Here is an 18,858-nt window from a genome sequence, read left to right as displayed (position 1 = left end):
CCCTTTGTCACACCGCTGCTGGATGAAGGCCTCCCCTCGCTGTTCCGTAATGGAGGTTGTTGCAACATTGTCAGCTTTACATAATTTAAGTGCAGATGTTTTCTTACAGAACTTCGGTACACTCAACACATGGTGCAGTCTTGAGCCATGGGCCTTATAAACACCTTGCACGTGGAGTACTGTAGTAATGCACAAACTGCTTAAAGTCAACACTAAATCATCTAACGGCAACAAACGTAATGTGTACAGCTTGTGTTTATTTAGAATTTCAACCGTGGTGAATAGAAACGTAAGAATACTCACTTTACCACAGGCTAATTTTGTGTTGGCCTGCCTCTTTACACGTAATCTATTCATATACATTGTTCCATTATGCATATAGTTTTGGTGATCTGCAATGCCTCACACTGTATGCTGTGTGTAACGCTGGACAGGCTACGTGGATTAAAATGGTAACTAATTGTTAGTTTGTTACAAGAATAAAAACCAAGTGATCCCCTGTTTTTGTATTTTATCTTTGCGTTTTGTACACCTTTACAGAATGATAATAATATCCGGTGAATGTTTGTGACAATAGTTTTCTTATTTCTTATACATCGAATAGAAATTTAAATAAGCAGAATCACTTAATTTGAACTCAATGCAATTTCACTTTGACTTTTGCTCGCACTTACAATGAAAATTAGTGAACACCGACCTGCCCTTTCGGTTTATAGTTATTTATTTTGTATTCACATCAATATAAAATCTAGCAAGTCTATACCTATTCCTAAAACGATAAAGGTGATTCACATAGAGACATTTTTGATTAAATGAATTCAATACAATCTTTACATTTTAACCTTTTTCATAATGTTTTTAATGAACCCATCATATGAGGGGCAATTACACTAGTCTCTAAATATTCATGAAATTGCTAGAAAAGGCTATCTTGGTGTGTCGCGAAGTGATGGAATTACACTTTATGAACCCGGTAACCTTAGTTCTATTCGCGGCCACGGCCGACGTGTCGGAACATATATCATTTGTGTGGCACATATCATTTAGGCCAAAAAACACGCCAATTAAATATTTTCCCATTAATATATTCAAGTTTCCCAATCGACACGTTAGGCAGGTTACATGTTACACCTACGTTGCCATATAATTATTTACCAAGTTACTTTACAACATACTCTTTGGTGTTATTCGGTAAAGTCACGTAGATAAAATAAAACAAAATAAAAGAAAATAATTAAATCACGACGTTTCGGAGGCAACACAAGCTTCTTTTATTTTGTTTCATTTTATCTACGTGACTTTACCGAATAAAACCAAAGAGTGTGAATCCTTGCAGTAACGAAAGCTTCAAATCTAGAATTACTTTACAACATTCCCCAGCATTATTGCAAATACGAGGAAGAATTAGGGTTCTTAAACAACTGCTAAACCGGTAACCATTTTATAATCAACTAATGTACTCGTATTAGTAATTTTTAGCAGCAACAAAAAAAATGCAGCCCTGCAATGATGTCTTGCTGACCCCACTAAAGGTGGAAGGGCCTCGCTTAGAAGGCACCCTAGTGGGTATCTTGGTCTAATCTTCCACGCACACCAAGACGTCTTGGAAGAGGTCAGTGTGCCCACACTTTATTTTATTGCACACGAATTGCCAAATCTCCTGTGGTTGCAGACTTCTGGGTGGACAGGCCAAGTCGCTGGGGATTTGAATGAACTCACACCAATGTTTTAAATGCCGCGCCGAGAGACGGGAGTCGAATCGGCGAATTCTCTGGACTGCAAGGTCCAGTGTGATAATATAACCAATACACCACGGAAACTCCATGCGTTTTTCACTCGAAATGTTACGTTTGTGGATGTGCAGGCATAAACCGGTAATCGTTTTAACAAAAAAAAATCCGTTTTCAATGTGGTTACCGGTGATGCAAATACATATTTAGACAACTCAAGCAGGAATTAATACAAGTCTTAATTACTTCGAACACTAATTTGTACGCGCATTATTATTGATTATTATTGAGCGGCAACAGAGTGGTGTAACACACTGCGCTTTGAACCCGGCAGACTTCGATCAGCGGCCACGGTTAAGATCAGTGGCATATATTATCAGAGCATGTTTTTTTGTTCGAATGTTCGCCACAAGTACGTGTGGTTAATGTAGACATTATTCCTTGCAAGAGGGTTTCTGTTTGGTGTTTGTTGAACGTCTCGGCACCTGTTTTAATGCCAGAAAGGGTCAAACCTAATTTTTTTCACATTCATTCATTGGCATTTTCCTCCAACGTTGGCGTAAACAGCACATTGCGTCGCAGTGTGGTAAACGTAAAATTCCGGTAAGGGTTTTTTTTTCAAACGGTACTGGAGTGAGTGAATCCATTCCAGTGCTTTCCGCTGTTAAAGATCACTCCGTTCCATGAAATCCAGTTCAGGTTTCCTCTCCAACCCAGAACCGGGAAAACCTCAAAACATCTTCCGCTTTTTCCACGTATTCTTGAGGCGTGTTTCAATTAAATTAATTAACAAATGCGCGCACAAGACGCGTGACAGCGGTAATTGGGGCACACACAATGCATAACAGTGAGCGAGTTCGTCTTTAAAGCAGCACAGTTTACAAGTCTGAGCCACATTAGCAGCTCGTTCTCGAGGGCCTACGTCCGAACCTCGAGACCTCCGGCCTCGCTTGGATTTCCGCGGGGTCTTAAGCGCTGGAGGCCTGGCCGAGGCGACCAGGCGAGCCCGGTTGGGTGGGTTACGGGGTTTGTTGCTGGTGCCGCGTCCGCCCGATTTTGTGGCGCTGGCAACGATGAAAGCGGCGGTCCTGAGCTATGTTCTCGTGGGCGTCCAGCTGCTGCTGCTGGCGGCGATGCTGCTCACGCAGGGCTTCGCCGTGGAGACGGCGAAGCCTCCGAGCCTGGAGCCCGGGGCGGGCGCAGGAGCCGAGATCGGGGCTGAGGACGGGGGCGCCGAGAACAGCACTGATCCACCGTCGGCTTCGTCTTCATCATCACCGTCGTCGTCGTTGTTAGGTGTGAAGCGATTTAAAGTGGCCGGGTGGCCCAGAGTGCTGAGCTAGCACTCGCTGAGAACCCCGTGGTCGAATCCAGGTTTTCAGCGGCCCTTGATTAAACCGGGTTGTGCAATTAGTTGATGGTCTTAGCCTGGTCACCATTGACGGCACACTATTAAACGCGGTTCCGCACAAAATGTAGTCAAATCGCAAGTGTGGGGGATTTAATATCTCGACGTGGTTCCACGTCAATTGAAGCTTTCTCGGAGGTAGCTCTGTGGTATCCGCTTCCGTGGGCTGTTCTCTAGCACGAAGGGGTTTGCAGCTGTGCTTGATATCCGGATGGATACTTTTTACATCATAACATGACGCCGATAGCGCAATTGTGAAGGTCTGGAAAGACTGACCTCACATCCTTCCGCTCCACCCGGTGGTTTGACACAATTTGAGGCCAGAATTCGATGTTTTTTTAATGAATCGTTTGCACTGTATGATGCCTTGTTTGATTCGTAAACTTTGTTTTGTTCAGACACATCCTGTGGGTAGTCTCATTTGTATAAACTATTGTGTTGTTTGCTTTGAAGTGTCCGTACTGTTGATCCCCATTGTCTCTTATCGTTCTATCTTTAGTGTCTCCTACTGTCGTCCTCGATTATACTGTTTGTCTTGCCTGTATTCTCTCGTGTGTAGTCAGTCGAATTCCGTATAATTTGTACGCAGATCTTAGTACTTGTGTGTACTGTAAGTACTGTTTGTCCTGCACCGTCAATAATTTTCTCTCCTGTCTTGTTTGTCTATACAGTACTGTCTCTCTTTATACCGCCTTGCCTGTGCCTCGTTTTGCACAGTCTTGCTCTGTCATTAGTACTTCTCTATCTCGTGTATACCGTGTCTCGCATCTACTGCCTATCTGGTTTGTACTCCGTCTCATGTTTGTTCCAGCCGTTTGTTTCAAGTGAAAAATCGCATGAATGCAAAATGCTCAATTCGCTTGGCCCCAAATTTCAATCGTGTATCATAAGCGTGAGGATTGACCCTTAATTGATGAACACTTCTCAGATGCCTGGTCTTTATCATCCCGCTCAGTGGCGGAGGAGTCGGTAGAAGACCAGGAGGACACGATGAGAGCCGAAGTCAAAGACCACGAGATCTTCGAGGGTGGAGAGACGAGCGGCGCCCAATACGACCCCATGTCGCCGAATGTTATGTGCAGCTTTCTGTGAGCAACTCTTTCGGTTCCTCCTGGCTGTGGTTTATTGTTGTTCTCAAGTAGGGCCTCTTGTTGACGCGTCTTTTGTACCCCCAGACGGTGAGAATTCAGCTAACCGTGAGGAGGGCAAATGCTGCATGTTTGATGTGTTTCGGGCTCTCGCACGGGGGAGCAGTACAGATTCTCAGGCATTTCACGAGTGTGAGAAATCGGTGCTCTCCATACTGTGGAGCATAGCTACTCTCCACAGCCACCCCACCCATGTGGTCTCTAACGTTCACCAGTCAACATAAACATTTGGCGCATAATATATTCCCTCCTCACAACTGCAGTAGATACATTCTCTGTTATGAATGTAGCTCATCTAGTGGCTGCTGCAGGGTAACATAAAACTATGTAATGTAGTTTTAAGTATTTGAGCGGAAGAATACATTTTAGTTGCTTAATTGATGTATCTCTCCCTGATTTATTTTCGGTTTGTACAATGTGTTATTCTGCATAATGTCCTCCATTTTGCTAAATGTATTTGGAGCTTCATGATTCAGTTCTTGAAGAAGCTCAATTTTTGAAGAAGCTCCCAGCACATTGAGAAAAACGTTGGACATTATACGGAACAACACTGGGTACAACCCTTAAACACATCAGAAAGCTATACAGCATAACCATGAAAACATACGCATCGGTAACTGATGCATTGTTACGTGCTTGATAAGACATTCTCTTGGAGCCTTCACCAAACTGCACTGACCAGCGTGGCAACGTTTTATTAAATAACCCCCCTTAGGGCGGCCTGTAGGGGGCCCTCGTCCAGCAGTAGAATGACAAAAGGACTGTACATCATGCATGTATATGGAACTTGTTTTGCACCATTGTGCCCAGGTATCCATGTTATGCGTAACCCATTTCTCAGGTTCTTCATGCTCCCTCTCTCCCCCTTATGCCAGCTAGCCAGCAAAACTTTTAAATTATATAGTATGATAGCCAAGGTGGAGGATGGGTGGGGGGGGGGACGTGTCTTCATCACACTTGCCTGCATGCCGGCCACCCCAGTCAGGAAGCCAGCTAGCAAAAGTTTATTTATTTATAATATCGTATGATATTGTTCCTGTCACATTCAGGAATACTAAGGCTTTCAGGCCAGCGCTGGCATTGTTGTATACCCAGACATGTTTTTTTGATCCAATGACAGCATGGCATGAAACATTCTTCTGTAAGTTACTGAACTTTAGATCTGTTTATTATATATTGTGCAACTTTCTTTGTGCAAACTTTGTCCCTGTTATTGCAGGCCTGATGAGTTTGTGGAATGCGAAGAGCCAGTGGACCATAACAACAATGAAACAGCCTTGCACGAACTTGGATACGGATGTTTAAAGGTGCTCATGAAGCCTATTGAAATGCAATTCCTGATACTTGATTTTTCTGCTGTAATGGAAATCTCACAAGCATAAACCTCGAACGTGCATGATCCTTGAACATTATCCTCAGTTACATTGCCCATGAATATTGGTTCAGACTTTGTTGAAAGCAGTTGGCACTGTTATTAACAAACCTTGGACATGAACAAAAGCAGCAATATATTGAAAGTGGAAAATGCCGCTAAAATTTTGCTTTTGTAAATTTCTGAACCATTCATGTTGCTTGCTACTTTGAACTGAGAACATTTTCGTAGTTTTATTTCGTTAAGGAACTTTCTACAGCTATTGAAAGTGGAAAATGCCGCTAAAATTTTGCTTTTGTAAATTTCTGAACCATTCATGTTGCTTGCTACTTTGAACTGAGAACATTTTCGTAGTTTTATTTCGTTAAGGAACTTTCTACAGCTATTGAAAGTGGAAAATGCCGCTAAAATTTTGCTTTTGTAAATTTCTGAACCATTCATGTTGCTTGCTACTTTGAACTGAGAACATTTTCGTAGTTTTATTTCGTTAAGGAACTTTCTATAGCTTTTAACAGGAATTTAAAAAAATCTGAAATGTATTTTCTGCATGCATATTTCCATACTCTTGTGGCTTTCAAATATAAAAAAAAACTATTGACTATGGAAAGGCCTTTGTCCAGCAGTAGATTGACAAAGTATTGTAAATAATTGTTTTTGTATTGGTGACTGTCCCATACCTCTCAACCCTTATTCCTGTACAGATACATTTTGTTTTTAGGTCCATATGGCATACAACCGTTTTCAATACGGGCAAAATATATATTTTGTCTTTGTGTTTCTCCCTTGTGGTGGGACTTTGTAGGATGAACGTTGAGATTTATAAGGGTGACCAATAAGGTCTTAATTGGTCTGTAATAAGGTAGGCACTGATAAGGGGTTGACAGTCATGCTGTCCTATGTGCATTGTGTTGTACAATGCATGGACATATGTCACCTTTTCTGCAACATGATTTTATTAGAAAGTTATTGGTTGTAAACATAGCCATTGGCAGTTTTGGTGGGTTGAATAATGCGTCTTTGTGCCACTCCTCGCATCCCTCTTCACTCCCATCCTAGTTTGGGGGCCATGCTTACAAGGATGTGAATCACACTAAAGTAGTTTGCACGGCTCTCCCTAAGATTGAGTGCGTTGGCAAAAGGACTTTTCTTCGGGGACACGTGCCCTGCATCAAGTAAGTGATAAGTATCGCATCAATAATATAAACTACAAATGTGCAGTTTATTGCTTTTATGTCATCCGCATACAGGAAGTTTGCTAAAGTGTTTTACTTGTATCATAAACAAATTATGATATTCTTGAACCGCCAATAAGTCCCATTGATATCAATTGACGGTATCAATGAGTTTCAGAGAAAATTCTATACATCTATTGTACAGTTGTTAAACTAGTTTTTGACCATCAGTTCATGGCCTTCCAGGATGATATTTTTCAGCAGCATTTTTGTTAAGCAGGAAAACTAGTCTTAACAGCAGAGTGCGTTACGTTAAAACTGCTGCTGAGTTGACCGATAATATCAGAGGCAAGAGCAAGAATATTTATTTGATAAACATCTTACTATTAAGGAAAATATGTAAGTTTAAAAATATAGCCAAAGAATACAAGAGTGATATATCATTTGCAACATGGTGATGTAGAGCAGTTTCACAATGGTTTTGAATCTAACATTTTTAAAATTCAGAGTACATTCAATGCCCATTGGCAAAATGTGTGGATAAGAGCTTTTCTAGATTTAAAGCTTTCGTGACTGCAAGGATCCATACTCTTTGGTTCTATTCGGTAAAGTCACGTAGGTAAAAAATAAAACAACAAAAAATCACGACGTTTTGGCCACAACACAAGGCCGCTTGTGTTGTGGCCGAAACGTCGTGATTGAAATTTCTCCTCGTTTTGGCGTGTGTAAACATGTTTTTTGCTTTGTCTGCTGCAGGTACAATGGGCACTACTTCGTCACCACGCTGCTTTACTCGTTTTTCCTGGGCTGCTTTGGGGTGGACCGCTTCTGCCTGGGCCACACGGGCACGGCGGTTGGCAAGCTGCTGACGCTTGGCGGGCTTGGCATTTGGTGGTTTGTGGACCTGATCCTGCTCATCACAGGAGGTCTCATGCCTAGCGATGGCAGCAACTGGTGCACCTTCTATTGAGCCGTGTAGGCTGGAAGGAACTTGTGGCAGCGGACTAAGATTCTGCTAACTTTCAAATTCTGCTGCATCTGGAATGACAAACTTTCCTGCACCTCCGTTGGCTATGTGTGGTGGGACAGAAGTTCTACATACATACATATAAACTTCTAGAAAGACAAACACTTGTAGCTGGCCTGACTTCAACAAAATGACTTAACTTTGTGCAATCAGCAGATATGTTTGTTCTTTTGTTTGCATTTATTTGGCACATGGTTTGCACATGCACAGGTTTGTAAAGTAAACTGTAAATGAGCCTGCTTAAGCAATGCTGTTATTTTTTTTGTAAATCATTTTTTTATTTTATAGGAAGAGAAGTCATTTTTATTGTCAAAAGGAAATGACCATTATAAATGCCTTGCTGCCATGTGGTCATGTCATAGTTTTCAAATCTTGATATATACAGTAAACATGCTCTTTTAACTCCATGGCATCATGTTCGTTAAAAGTTTTTTTTTTTACTTTTGCATGCCTTTTGTTTCTCACACGATGCAGTTCCAAAGTGGGAACTGTTTAAACAAAACAATTATTGGGCCCTTTGGTCCATGGGTTAATGTATATTTATGATAATTTCCCAAGAAGTGCACACATGGTCCTAAATTTTACACGCTCAAATTTGTGACGGTTAAGTAATTTAACATTTTTGTTTGTGTAATGTCACAGGTTGTGTTCTTTTTTTAAGTTGAGTAAATAAATGTTAAAGTTTCTGGAAATACGAATTACAGCAATTTTATGGCTCTCCATTCTTTTCCTGAAATAAATCTCATTGGCTGCAGCGAGGAGATCGGTTCTCATTAGTCAGAAATATCCCCGCCATCTCTGGAGGCTTAAGTAAGCGCTTGGGCAATGGAGGGGAGGAATAAGGCTATGGGATGCACAGTTATGTATACAAAACTATTTCCACAGCGTAAATTTTATACCTGTTGGCTTTTAAGAAAATGTGTGGATAAGAGCTTTCGTTCTTTTTGTAAATATAACACTTTTTATTTGACACATGTAAAACGTGTAGGCCATTAGTGTACTTTTGCATGAACGCCTTCCGACACCATTTCTGTCTTGTGGGTTGTTTGGACAATGTTTCACCAGGATGATCAGTGTGGGTTGGTGAAGAGGTGGTAATTAACTGGTTCAGATATCAGCCGCCATTGATGCTAGCCATGGGGTGGAATCCTACTCGGGTGCCTGTTTTATATACTCCACTATGGATTAAAGGCAGAATTTAGCTCCTGTAGTGAGTACGTTTGGGATAATGTGGAAGAGTGAAGTGGTGTAGTGTAATGTGCTAACCTTGTGGCAGTATTGACAGAATGTTAATAGTGGCAGAAGAAAAAAACATCCTTACCAGCAGCCATTGCCTATCCACTGCTGGATACTTTACCTACGCCATCTCAAAGTTCTGTGGTGACACAATCTTCATTCGTGAAAAATTAAGGAACATTTTCCCTCTTAGTCATTGCTGTTTATCCTTTTTTCGGCGCGTTCTTTTCTTTGGCCGTCCTTCAACGACCAGTTTCATCCACGAGCAGAGCAAACGACCCCGCACAGCAGGTGACCACGTACAGTCAGGGGAAACCTCGCACAGCAGGCAAATGCGCACAATGGGCACCGACGCGGCATGGGCGGCTGCAAGCTGGCAGTTGTGCCAGTGAACACGTGAACCTGCCACCTGCATTCCGAAGAGCATGTGCGGCACAAATGTAGCCCCTGAATGCACTGCAGAATGTCTAATGACCCATCCCCCGCATTTTGTCCTGCAGCCCTCATATTTTGCATCATTATCACGATCATCTTTTAAAAAAACATTTTTTTGTATAAAATATGATCACCCTAGGGAGGGAGGGAGTAGTCACTGCATTGGCAGCATGCATTTTCATCATCAATTGTGAATTTGTGAGTATAAAAAAAGTAAACGGTAATCTTCCTATTATCTGTTGTTTTTTTATTGATAAAAGCTTTGAGACCGTTCATCATATCTGCATACCCCCCCCCCCCACCCCAGTGAAATGGAAAATGATGCCGACAACGTTTTTGTATTGGCCAATATCTGAAAGTTGGTGTGGTGAAGTATGGTCAAACCCCAAGCGTAGGGAGGCTTGCACAGAGCACTCGCAACACTGCATATGTAAGGCTGTTATGTACCTATACAGACAGTACAGAACATTTTCTCAGCGAGATCCACCAACCCCATACTATGGGTCAGTGCTGGATGGACCTGCACAACCACAACATCGTGTGAGAAGCGTAGCGGCAGCTTGTGGTATTGTAGCTGTACTGCTGGATCGCCCGTGTCTGTGGGTTTGATGTTTGCTCCGGTCCAGTCTGCTTGGAAATTTACTCAGCCAGTTTTATGTCGGGGCAGGATGGAGATTTGACAATCGCCGGCTTTGCACTGACAAATGAGGCGCTGTCCACTTTGTCAGTTGTGGCGGGGCTTGGAATATGCAGGATTCACTCTCATTTAAAGACTTTGTCAATGCGAAAGCTCACTTCCACATGGAAGGTTAGTTGGGTGTCAACATTCAGCCAATAAATTGACGTACTCACAATACAATTTTGACTCGCATAGCGTCAAAATGCAATTACATTTCAAGACAATGCACAGAACAATCGGACATGGACAACCAGGGGAAATGAGTCATTTATTATGTATAGTGAAAGAAGAAAGTCAGTCATAAGCAGAGGAAATGATCAAGGGTCTTGAGCCTGGACTTCAGGAATAGCGAGTCGACGGTACGCATGGCTGGGGGAAGAGTTTCTCGCTATGGGGGCGTCAGATATATCAACAAGTACATAATATACATACGCACACAATAATACAAGCGAACACATACAGACTACTCCCACATTGTACACTTGTCCACTTTTGGTCTCAATACACAAAGACATACATTAATAAAGTATTAAAGCTTTTTGACTGCATAAAATTACTCATTAGTTTTTTCGGTAAAGTCACGTATTTAGAAATACAATAAAATTATATAAAACAAAATTATGTTTTAATATAATTTTATTGTATTTCTACATACGTGACTTTACCGAAAAAAAACAATGAGTAAAGACATTGTGTACATACATTTCACAAGTTCAATATACAGTACTGTATTTCATATCGCGTACAGCTCCACGATAATTGATCGACAACTCTGATTCACATGGCTCAATCAGCACCCCAGGGTCATCCTCCCCCACCCAAGCTTCTAAAATGCTAATTTTCATGCGCGTCTTTCTCCAGAATCTGGTTGATCCTTTGGGTCCTACTACTTGCGTAGGTTTTCGCGTTCACGCGACATTGCACTCCGATGCGTTTTTATGGTTGGACCGCGATTGAGGCATTATGTCTGAAGTTTCGCTCCATTTGCTGGGAGCCATTGAGTTCCGAATAAAGCACGTGGAGCAAAACGTCGGACATCATGCCAAGCAACACGTGGTACAACTAGGGTGGCCACCTGTCTGGGGTTGACCCGGACAGTTCAATAATTGGCATCTGTGCTTGGGTGGCAAAAATTTATTTGTGCTGAGATCTGGTGGTATTGTGTTCAACTTTATTACGGTTTACTGCACAATTTTGATAGCGAAATATGTCCAGGTTTGCTCTGTGGAAAAAGTGACAACGGCAACCCTAGGTACAAGCCAAACACACATCAGAGAGCTATCCTTTGGGCCAATAGAAAATGGAGCTCGATACGTAACTGTCCTTCTGTCCCTTATTGTGTCTTGGTCCTGTGCCAAGCTGTAGCGACCATGGAGAAATATAATGCTGATGATGACAATATCCTTGTACGTGTCAATCCACTGCTGGATGAGGGCCTCCCACGCTTCACCGAGCTGATCAGTCGGTGCGAGTCTGTAAATGTGGGGAACATAGAGGTGGGAGTGTAGAAGTACAGTAGTACAAATGGTTTTTATTGCAATGGTTTCTGGTATCCACAATGTAGTCCCACAGCCCAATGCCAACCTGTTCGTGCGTGATCACCCAACAAAGCACTATGCAGGCTGGGCCCTGCTGAGATCTGATGGGATTGGCAGTATTCTGGGTGAATTGGTCATAGGCAAATTCCCCACATTCCTGGATGCTGCGCTCTAGACTTGAAATTCAGACATCGCCTGTTTGATGCTATCTCCCGGTGCAGCAGTTGCAACAATTGGCACGTTTCTTAAAATTCCACGCCTCTGTCAACCCAGCAGTATATACTCGGGCACACCACAGTGAGTCGACTGGCAGGTTGCGGATGACGAGGGAAAGAGTGGGTACTCCCACCTCTGGCAAGACATCTGACTAGTGTGGAAGAGTAGGCCAACTTCCCTCGGGAGAGGCTCTCTTGAGCTCCCTCTAGTGGAAGCCCTTCTGCCAGCAGTGGCGTGAGTGAGATATTGCAGGACTGTGCCTTTACCTTTTACAATCTCACAATTATAGCTGAAATATCTAGTTTTTATTAATGAAATGTTGGTATACCCCAACTTGTCATTTTTTACTTCGTAGCTGTAACCATGTAAATAGAACAGAGTTGGGTAAAGCTGTACTGCTCTCAAGACTTGTATACGCATATAGTGTATACATTGTATTCTTAATATAGTTACACATGTATTAAATACTTATATTGTACACTGAAGTCCCTCAACAACAATGATAATGGTTTAAGTATTTCGTGACTTCCTTATGAGCAAAGGTTGAATATATTTCCTGATTTATAAATGAAACAACAGATTGTATAAAATCCAGGAAACAATTATCAAAACAATGACATTTTAATTGATGACATTTGTTTTCATGAAGTTGTGAGGCATTTAAGTGGCATATTCAATCACCACAGAAAAATAAAGATTTTTTTTTTATTTAAACGCACCAAAATAACGTGCCCACAATCATACCATTGTTAACCTTAACTTCAAGTAAACTGTAAATCATATCAATACAGTAACGTTACTTATGGCAAAGCATTCCTCGTAAAACTGAGGAGCTCATAGCACCAGATTGCTAAACTTGTAAGAAAAGACAAAATATAAATGCGTACAATGAAAGAATAAGATGTTTGGAAGGTTGTTTTTGTTTGCTGTATGCATTTAAGAAGCAAAAGAGAAGGGTAAGGAAGTGATGGAATAACCGCAGCCTACTGTATGGAGGCACGCTAAATATGTAGTTTGGACATGTGGAGGGAGGACCATCAGGGCCAATACAAATGCAGAGAAGCACAACAGCACCCTAAAGAGCACCTTCAATGAGACTGGAGTGCAACCAATCAAAATCAATATTATAAAGTGCTCTGTGAAACATTGTGCAGCCAAGACGAATGTCAAATTTGGTTTCTTTTCTTCCCAGAAAAATGTACAGCTTTTTGTCAAACCACTGCTGGATGAAGGCCTCCCCATACCGTTGGGTATTGTTTGACCATACTTCACCACGCTGGTCAGTGGGTGTTGAATACCCCAGATGAATATACTATCCGAGATGATTTGTGTGTAGAGATTGCTTTTAAATCTAACCTCTAAGTTATTAAAAGTGAGATTTTATGGAGCTCTTTTATTAAGTGCTTCTGTGTATTTTTATTGGTTCTGATGCTGTGGTTTGATTGTATTAACCATTTTTTTAGATTTTGATTTAAAGCTTTCGTGACTGCAATTATTCATATTCTTGGTTCTTTCGGTAAAGTCACGTTGAAGGGAAACAATAAAACGTGCTTTTTTTAAATGTTGCACAGCGAGGATAACTTTGCATACTGTATATATTAATGAAAAACTATTTTTATTTTAGCAGGTAAGGCCCACTGGGCTATATAGTTATTTTTTTCAGAAGCGACCTGGCCACAAATCATAGCTCAACCAAGTGGCTTATCACGTGACTATTTATAGCAGCCAAATACTATAAACACGATTCAAAATGTGGTGGGAAAAACCAGCGGACCCGGAGAAAAATCCAAGCAAACACGGGGCGAACATGCACCTCCAAATATACGACAGGCGTCAGGGTCGGGATCGAACCCGCAACCTCCTGTATACCAGGCGAGGTCGTTGACATCTCACCACCGTGGCGAGATTTGCTCAAGTACTACCTGTATACATTAAACTATACACAGCTATTACCATGATCGCTGTTCCGACCGATTTAAAATAGAGCGGTCGTCATATGATGTCTAAATAGGAAACAACAATTAAAACTGGTGATGGAAAGTAAACCAAGGCCCCATTGTCCTTTCCCGTGCTCGCCGAGTCTATCAGTAGAGGTATCTCAGCTGCATGTCTTTGATTCAATGGAATGCAGCATTAGATTGAATTTACTTAACTTTATTTTCGAGCAACATATGTCAAAGTACGTTTTATAATAACGTAGTGAAAAAAAAGCTCTGCCGTTATTGCAATAACCTTGGTGACACAACGTGTTGTAAGGAAACAAAATTCAAATTATTTTCTTCTCTCCCCTTCCTGCCACCTCCATATGCAGTCCGAATGGAAAGTGCCAGCTCGAAGCTGGTGGCATAAAATCTGGATAAACTTGAACTGACGTGCGGGCACCGTAGTGTTAAGACATGTCACCAAAGGGTAAAGAAGAGCCTTCATTCGAAACGTACGTCCGTACATGGGACAATGAAGTGAAGGCTCTGAGTTAGGGGTGGGGGGGTTAGTTGTTGCGTGGCTTAAAGACCACGGTTCTGTTGACGGTCGTGGAGCGGTGTTATGAGATGAGGTTGTTTTCTCCCGGATACAGGTCAAACAGCTTCTCCACTTCCGCACTGAAGGCATCGCCTGGAGGCACAGAAAGCAGTCCGGAAAGAAATGGTAAGATTCCGCAAAAAATGTTGTTCTTGTGGAATTGTTTATGGGTACTGTACAGTATATTTCTTGAAAATTATAACTAGATTATAAACTTTGACCGATTCTTCATAGTGTCTCTAGGAATTTTTGTAATAACACTGTGTATTATTTTAAACTATTTTTATGTTAGTAGGTAAGGCCCACTGAGCTATACAGCTCTTTTTTCAGAAGCAACCTGGCCATAAATGATAGCTCAACGAAGTGGCTTATCACGTGCAAATGTAGAGCAGCCAAATACTTTAAACGCACGTTTATGCACATTAACTGACTTTTTTTTTGCCTACACTGATATGTTTTTGCACGCATTGTCCAACGGCTAATTGCACGATTGATAGATTTCTATACACAATTCTCACCAAGTCTGATGACAATGCTCGTGAAGTGTACGCAGGGTAAACTAAAGCCTGTTTTTGTCCACCTTTAACTAAGTGAGGTCAGTCAGTTCCTTTCAATGACATGGGAACCTAGAGAATTCAGCGGAGGCACTGAAGACTTCCATTCTGCTTCCCCCGAAGCTGTGATTTAGCTGTTAGACCTGGACTTAGGAGTTGCTACACACAAGAAGACGAAGAATGAGAGAGGTCATGAACAGCAACTCTTTCCCGTTTAACTCTGGAAGAAGTCGTACCATTGTGACAGTTGTACATCCACACGCGGTGTCCGTCGAATTTGCAGTTGCATTTCATGGCGTTGTTGGTGAAGTCAGTTTCTGAGACCTCGTAGTTGGGGTTTATGACAACCTGGAATTGTGCACAAAACAGAGCACCTTTACTTCACCGAATTATTAATGCAACGTTTCATTCTCAAAGGACCTATATTTTTCGTTTGTGAACAACAATTTTTTTATCGCACTAAATTATTAATGCTACTTTTAACCAATTATAATTATCGAAGGGCTATATTTTGATCATAGGAAAGGGTAACAGGATGCTGTGTGAGCTCAGTTTGAATGTTAATTCCATTGACTCATACTCCTTAAATTTCCATTCAACATAGTTCAGGTTTAAGTCATGCACAGGCACACTGACATAAAAACCAGATGCTTATTGAAATGCAATGTTTACACTATTTAATGAGCATCTTTGCCTCCTGTTTCCGTTAAAAAAAGCTTTTTGGACAATTTTCATACGTTTATAATGAAACACTTAAATAGCACATGGAATGTGAAATATCGCCCTTACGATATAGTTACTGTGATTTGTATTATCGTGGAATCTACATGTACAGCCCTTTTGCCAATCCACTGCTGGATGAGCGCCTCCCATGCAGCGTGAATCATGTGGATTATTGACCATACAGTACTTCCCCACAATTAATGTAATGGAATTAATCAATATATTTAATGTAAAATATAATTTGGTTATAATGTACCAATTCAATATCATTATCACACAATATGTTTTTTCCCCCCAGAATCTAACAAAAAGATTTCATTATTTTATGGGACACATGCTGGACTGTATTTAATACATTATACAGCTGATGCTTTGCTTTGTATTGTCATAAAATCAAATCTGGACAAATCTGTCCAGTTCTTAGAATGAGACTAACAATAAATTAACAAAGATTCAGGTGCTTTGCAGATGGAATTAGTGCATCATGTATATTTTATCACGTGGGACTCCAAACTGCAGGTTCGTGAATTGTTAAAAACAAAGCAAGAGACGTCTGCCGGTGGCTCAAAAGTTTGGTGGGGCAGTATTCTGGGTGAGTCTCATGCAAATACATATTATTATTATTATCATGATAAATGTTCAGTTTGTGCTGTTGGGTCATCACGCGGCAGCGACACTGACTTGGAAGATGTAGTCTCCCGGTGCCACATCCGTCACGTCGACCCACTGACAGTCGATGTCATGACGGTAGATGTCTTGGCAGCCGACTGCAATTCCCTGATCTCCAAAGTTCGCACACTCGTAGCGCTTCTGAACACCTGCACGGAGCCACAATTAAAACTATGAACGAAACATTTATTTTTATTTTAGCAGGTAAGACCCACTGAGCTATATAGCTGTTTTTTTTTTCAGAAGCGACTTGATAAGCCACTTGGTTGAGCTATGATTTGTGGCCATGTCGCTTCTGAAAAAAAAGAACTATATAGCTCAGTGGGCCTTACCTGCTAAAATAATTTTTTTGTTTAGTTTTAGTTTACTTGTCCAAAAGAAGGCCACGACGGACTCACATCGCGGGTGGCACGTTTGTGATTATTCCCGCGTGGTCATCGGCATTGTTAGGACAATGCCGAGGCTAAGCGATGAAAACGTAAGCGTATTAAAAAAACAAACTCATGACGCCATGTGGTGATTGACAGGCTTGTAATGCAGCGTGATATCCACTGGGCCACCGATACCCCAGACATTATTGAACAAGTGAAATAAAATTACACACAGACCTTTGTCAATCTGGTAGCATAATACAGTTAATAAAGGGCACGAGGAATGAGCCACTGTGTACATAGGGTAGCAAGCCCTCCTCTCACGGTGCAGTTGACAATGATTCATCTCGGCTGTATTCGTGATACCTGGAACTATGATCGGCACTGCGATTGCCGTGTGCTGTGCGTGGTGTACATATGGGGGAAATTCGGCGATCGTTCTCCGTTCGTGACGCTTTGTCGGTGGTGGAAATGCAATGGTACGGTAGAAAACCCTCTTAACGACAGTAACTGATTCCGCGAAACCGGCCGTTAAGTGATTTGGTCGTTAAGCGAGAAAAGCGAATGCACATTAAAGGCTTTAATTCGCTCCGATAGCATCTAAAGTTATCCCTTTTCAACCCAAAAAAAGTACTTTATTATATTTAAACAATGGATATTGATACATAAAGATACCAACAACATTATAAACACATAATATGAAAATAAACACGGTTAACCAATGCATTAATTAATATTTACTGTACCTACAACAGCCCGTCGCTAACAGGGGAATGGTCGGTAAGTGAACATATTGGGCTCTATGGAGGCACTACACTACTATAGACTACTCTATACACTACTATACACTACTCTATACACTACTCTATACACTACTATACACTACACTATACACTACACTATACACTACACTATACTCTACACTATACACTACACTACTATACACTACACTATACACTACATTATACACTACACTATACACTACTATACATTACTATACACTACACTATACACTACTATACACTACTCTATACACTACTATACACTACACTACTATACACTACACTATACACTACACTATACACTATATTATACACTACACTATACACTACTATACACTACACTATACACTACACTACTATACACAACACTATACACTACACTACTATACACTACACTATACACTACTATACACTATACTATTATACAGTACACTATACACTACACTACTATACACTACACTATAAACAACTATACACTACACTACTATACACTACACTATAAACTACTATACACTACACTATTATACACTACACTATACACTACTATACACTACACTACTATAAACACTACTATACGCTACACTACTATACACTACACTATAAACTACTATACACTACACTACTATACACTACACTATAAACTACTATACACTACACTATACACTACACATTGGGCTCTATGGAGGCCTGTCGTTATGAGACGGGTGGTCGTTACGAGGGGTTTCTACCGAGTGGCGCCCAGTCTATGACTGCAGAGAAACACATCGCAGAGCCTCGTTGGGGTAAGTGAGTTAGCGTCTGCCCCGGTTATAATCTTCTCAGACTTTCACTTCGTCTTGTTTTGTTGCACCTCTTTGTTGTCGGTCGTGGGGGTGAGGGGTTGTTTATGTCATACTTCACCACACTGGTCATGGCAGGCTGGTGAAGCAGACCTCTGGATGCGTTTCGTATCTCACTCGCTGCTGACGTCAGCTTTTGGCCGGGGAGTCGAACTTGGTTCGGTGATTTTTTTTCGGTAAAGTCACGTAGAAGGGAAACAATAAAATAATACAAATATAAAACAATATTTTATTATTTTCTTGTTTCCCTTCTTACGTGACTTTAAAATATAAAAAATATTTTAAAATTTTTTTGTTTCCCTTCTACGTGACTTTACCGAAAGAACCAAGAATATGCATCCCTGCAGTCACGAAAGCTTTAAATAAAAATTTAGTTCGGTGAGTTTAGGGGCCGTCCATAAATGACGTCACGCGATTTTGGACGATTTTTGACCCCCCC

General features: G+C 41.2%; 2 protein-coding genes across 5 annotated transcripts in view; one reads left to right on the top strand and one right to left on the bottom strand.

Annotated features, from left to right (window-relative positions):
* The first annotated feature begins 2,407 nt into the window (after nucleotides 1–2,407).
* Nucleotides 2,408–8,611, top strand: TM2D2 (TM2 domain containing 2). 2 transcript variants are annotated; one of them, XM_032952102.2, is made up of 5 exons: nucleotides 2,408–3,026; nucleotides 4,067–4,226; nucleotides 5,506–5,593; nucleotides 6,715–6,830; nucleotides 7,587–8,611. In XM_032952102.2, exons 1-5 carry the CDS (start codon nucleotides 2,804–2,806, stop codon nucleotides 7,798–7,800), a joined length of 801 nt encoding a protein of 266 aa, XP_032807993.1. In that variant the 5' UTR covers nucleotides 2,408–2,803; the 3' UTR covers nucleotides 7,801–8,611. The 2 variants fall into 2 exon arrangements, with proteins under 2 accessions (XP_032807993.1, XP_032807994.1); XM_032952103.2 differs by having other exon boundaries at nucleotides 2,410–3,026; nucleotides 4,094–4,226.
* A 1,851-nt stretch (nucleotides 8,612–10,462) lies between these two features.
* The window catches only part of LOXL4 (lysyl oxidase like 4), a 76,143-nt gene continuing 67,747 nt past the window's right edge, over nucleotides 10,463–18,858 (bottom strand). For all 3 annotated transcript variants that reach the window (XM_032952104.2, XM_076066356.1, XM_032952105.2), the window contains 3 exons: nucleotides 16,440–16,576; nucleotides 15,272–15,383; nucleotides 10,463–14,574 (listed from right to left, as the gene is read on the bottom strand). In XM_032952104.2, the coding sequence (XP_032807995.1) occupies nucleotides 14,504–14,574; nucleotides 15,272–15,383; nucleotides 16,440–16,576 (320 nt within the window). In that variant the 3' untranslated portion in view covers nucleotides 10,463–14,503. The remainder of the gene's footprint in view (nucleotides 14,575–15,271; nucleotides 15,384–16,439; nucleotides 16,577–18,858) is intronic.

Source organism: Petromyzon marinus, chromosome 11, assembly GCF_048934315.1.
Source record: "Petromyzon marinus isolate PM22_M1 ecotype Great Lakes invasive population chromosome 11, UKy_Petmar_22M1.pri1.0, whole genome shotgun sequence".
Classification (NCBI taxonomy): Eukaryota; Metazoa; Chordata; class Hyperoartia; order Petromyzontiformes; family Petromyzontidae; genus Petromyzon; species Petromyzon marinus.
Note: the sequence above shows the minus strand (reverse complement) of the source record. Positions and strands in the feature narration are given on the sequence as shown.

Bases quoted from the DNA above. Each gene is read 5' to 3' on its own strand.
- TM2D2 (XM_032952102.2), top strand. From the start codon at position 2,804: ATGAAAGCGGCGGTCCTGAGCTATGTTCTCGTGGGCGTCCAGCTGCTG. The intron at 4,227-5,505 runs GTGAGCAACTCT...CTGTTATTGCAG, and splicing joins AATGTTATGTGCAGCTTTCT to GCCTGATGAGTTTGTGGAAT. The intron at 6,831-7,586 runs GTAAGTGATAAG...TGTCTGCTGCAG, and splicing joins GGACACGTGCCCTGCATCAA to GTACAATGGGCACTACTTCG.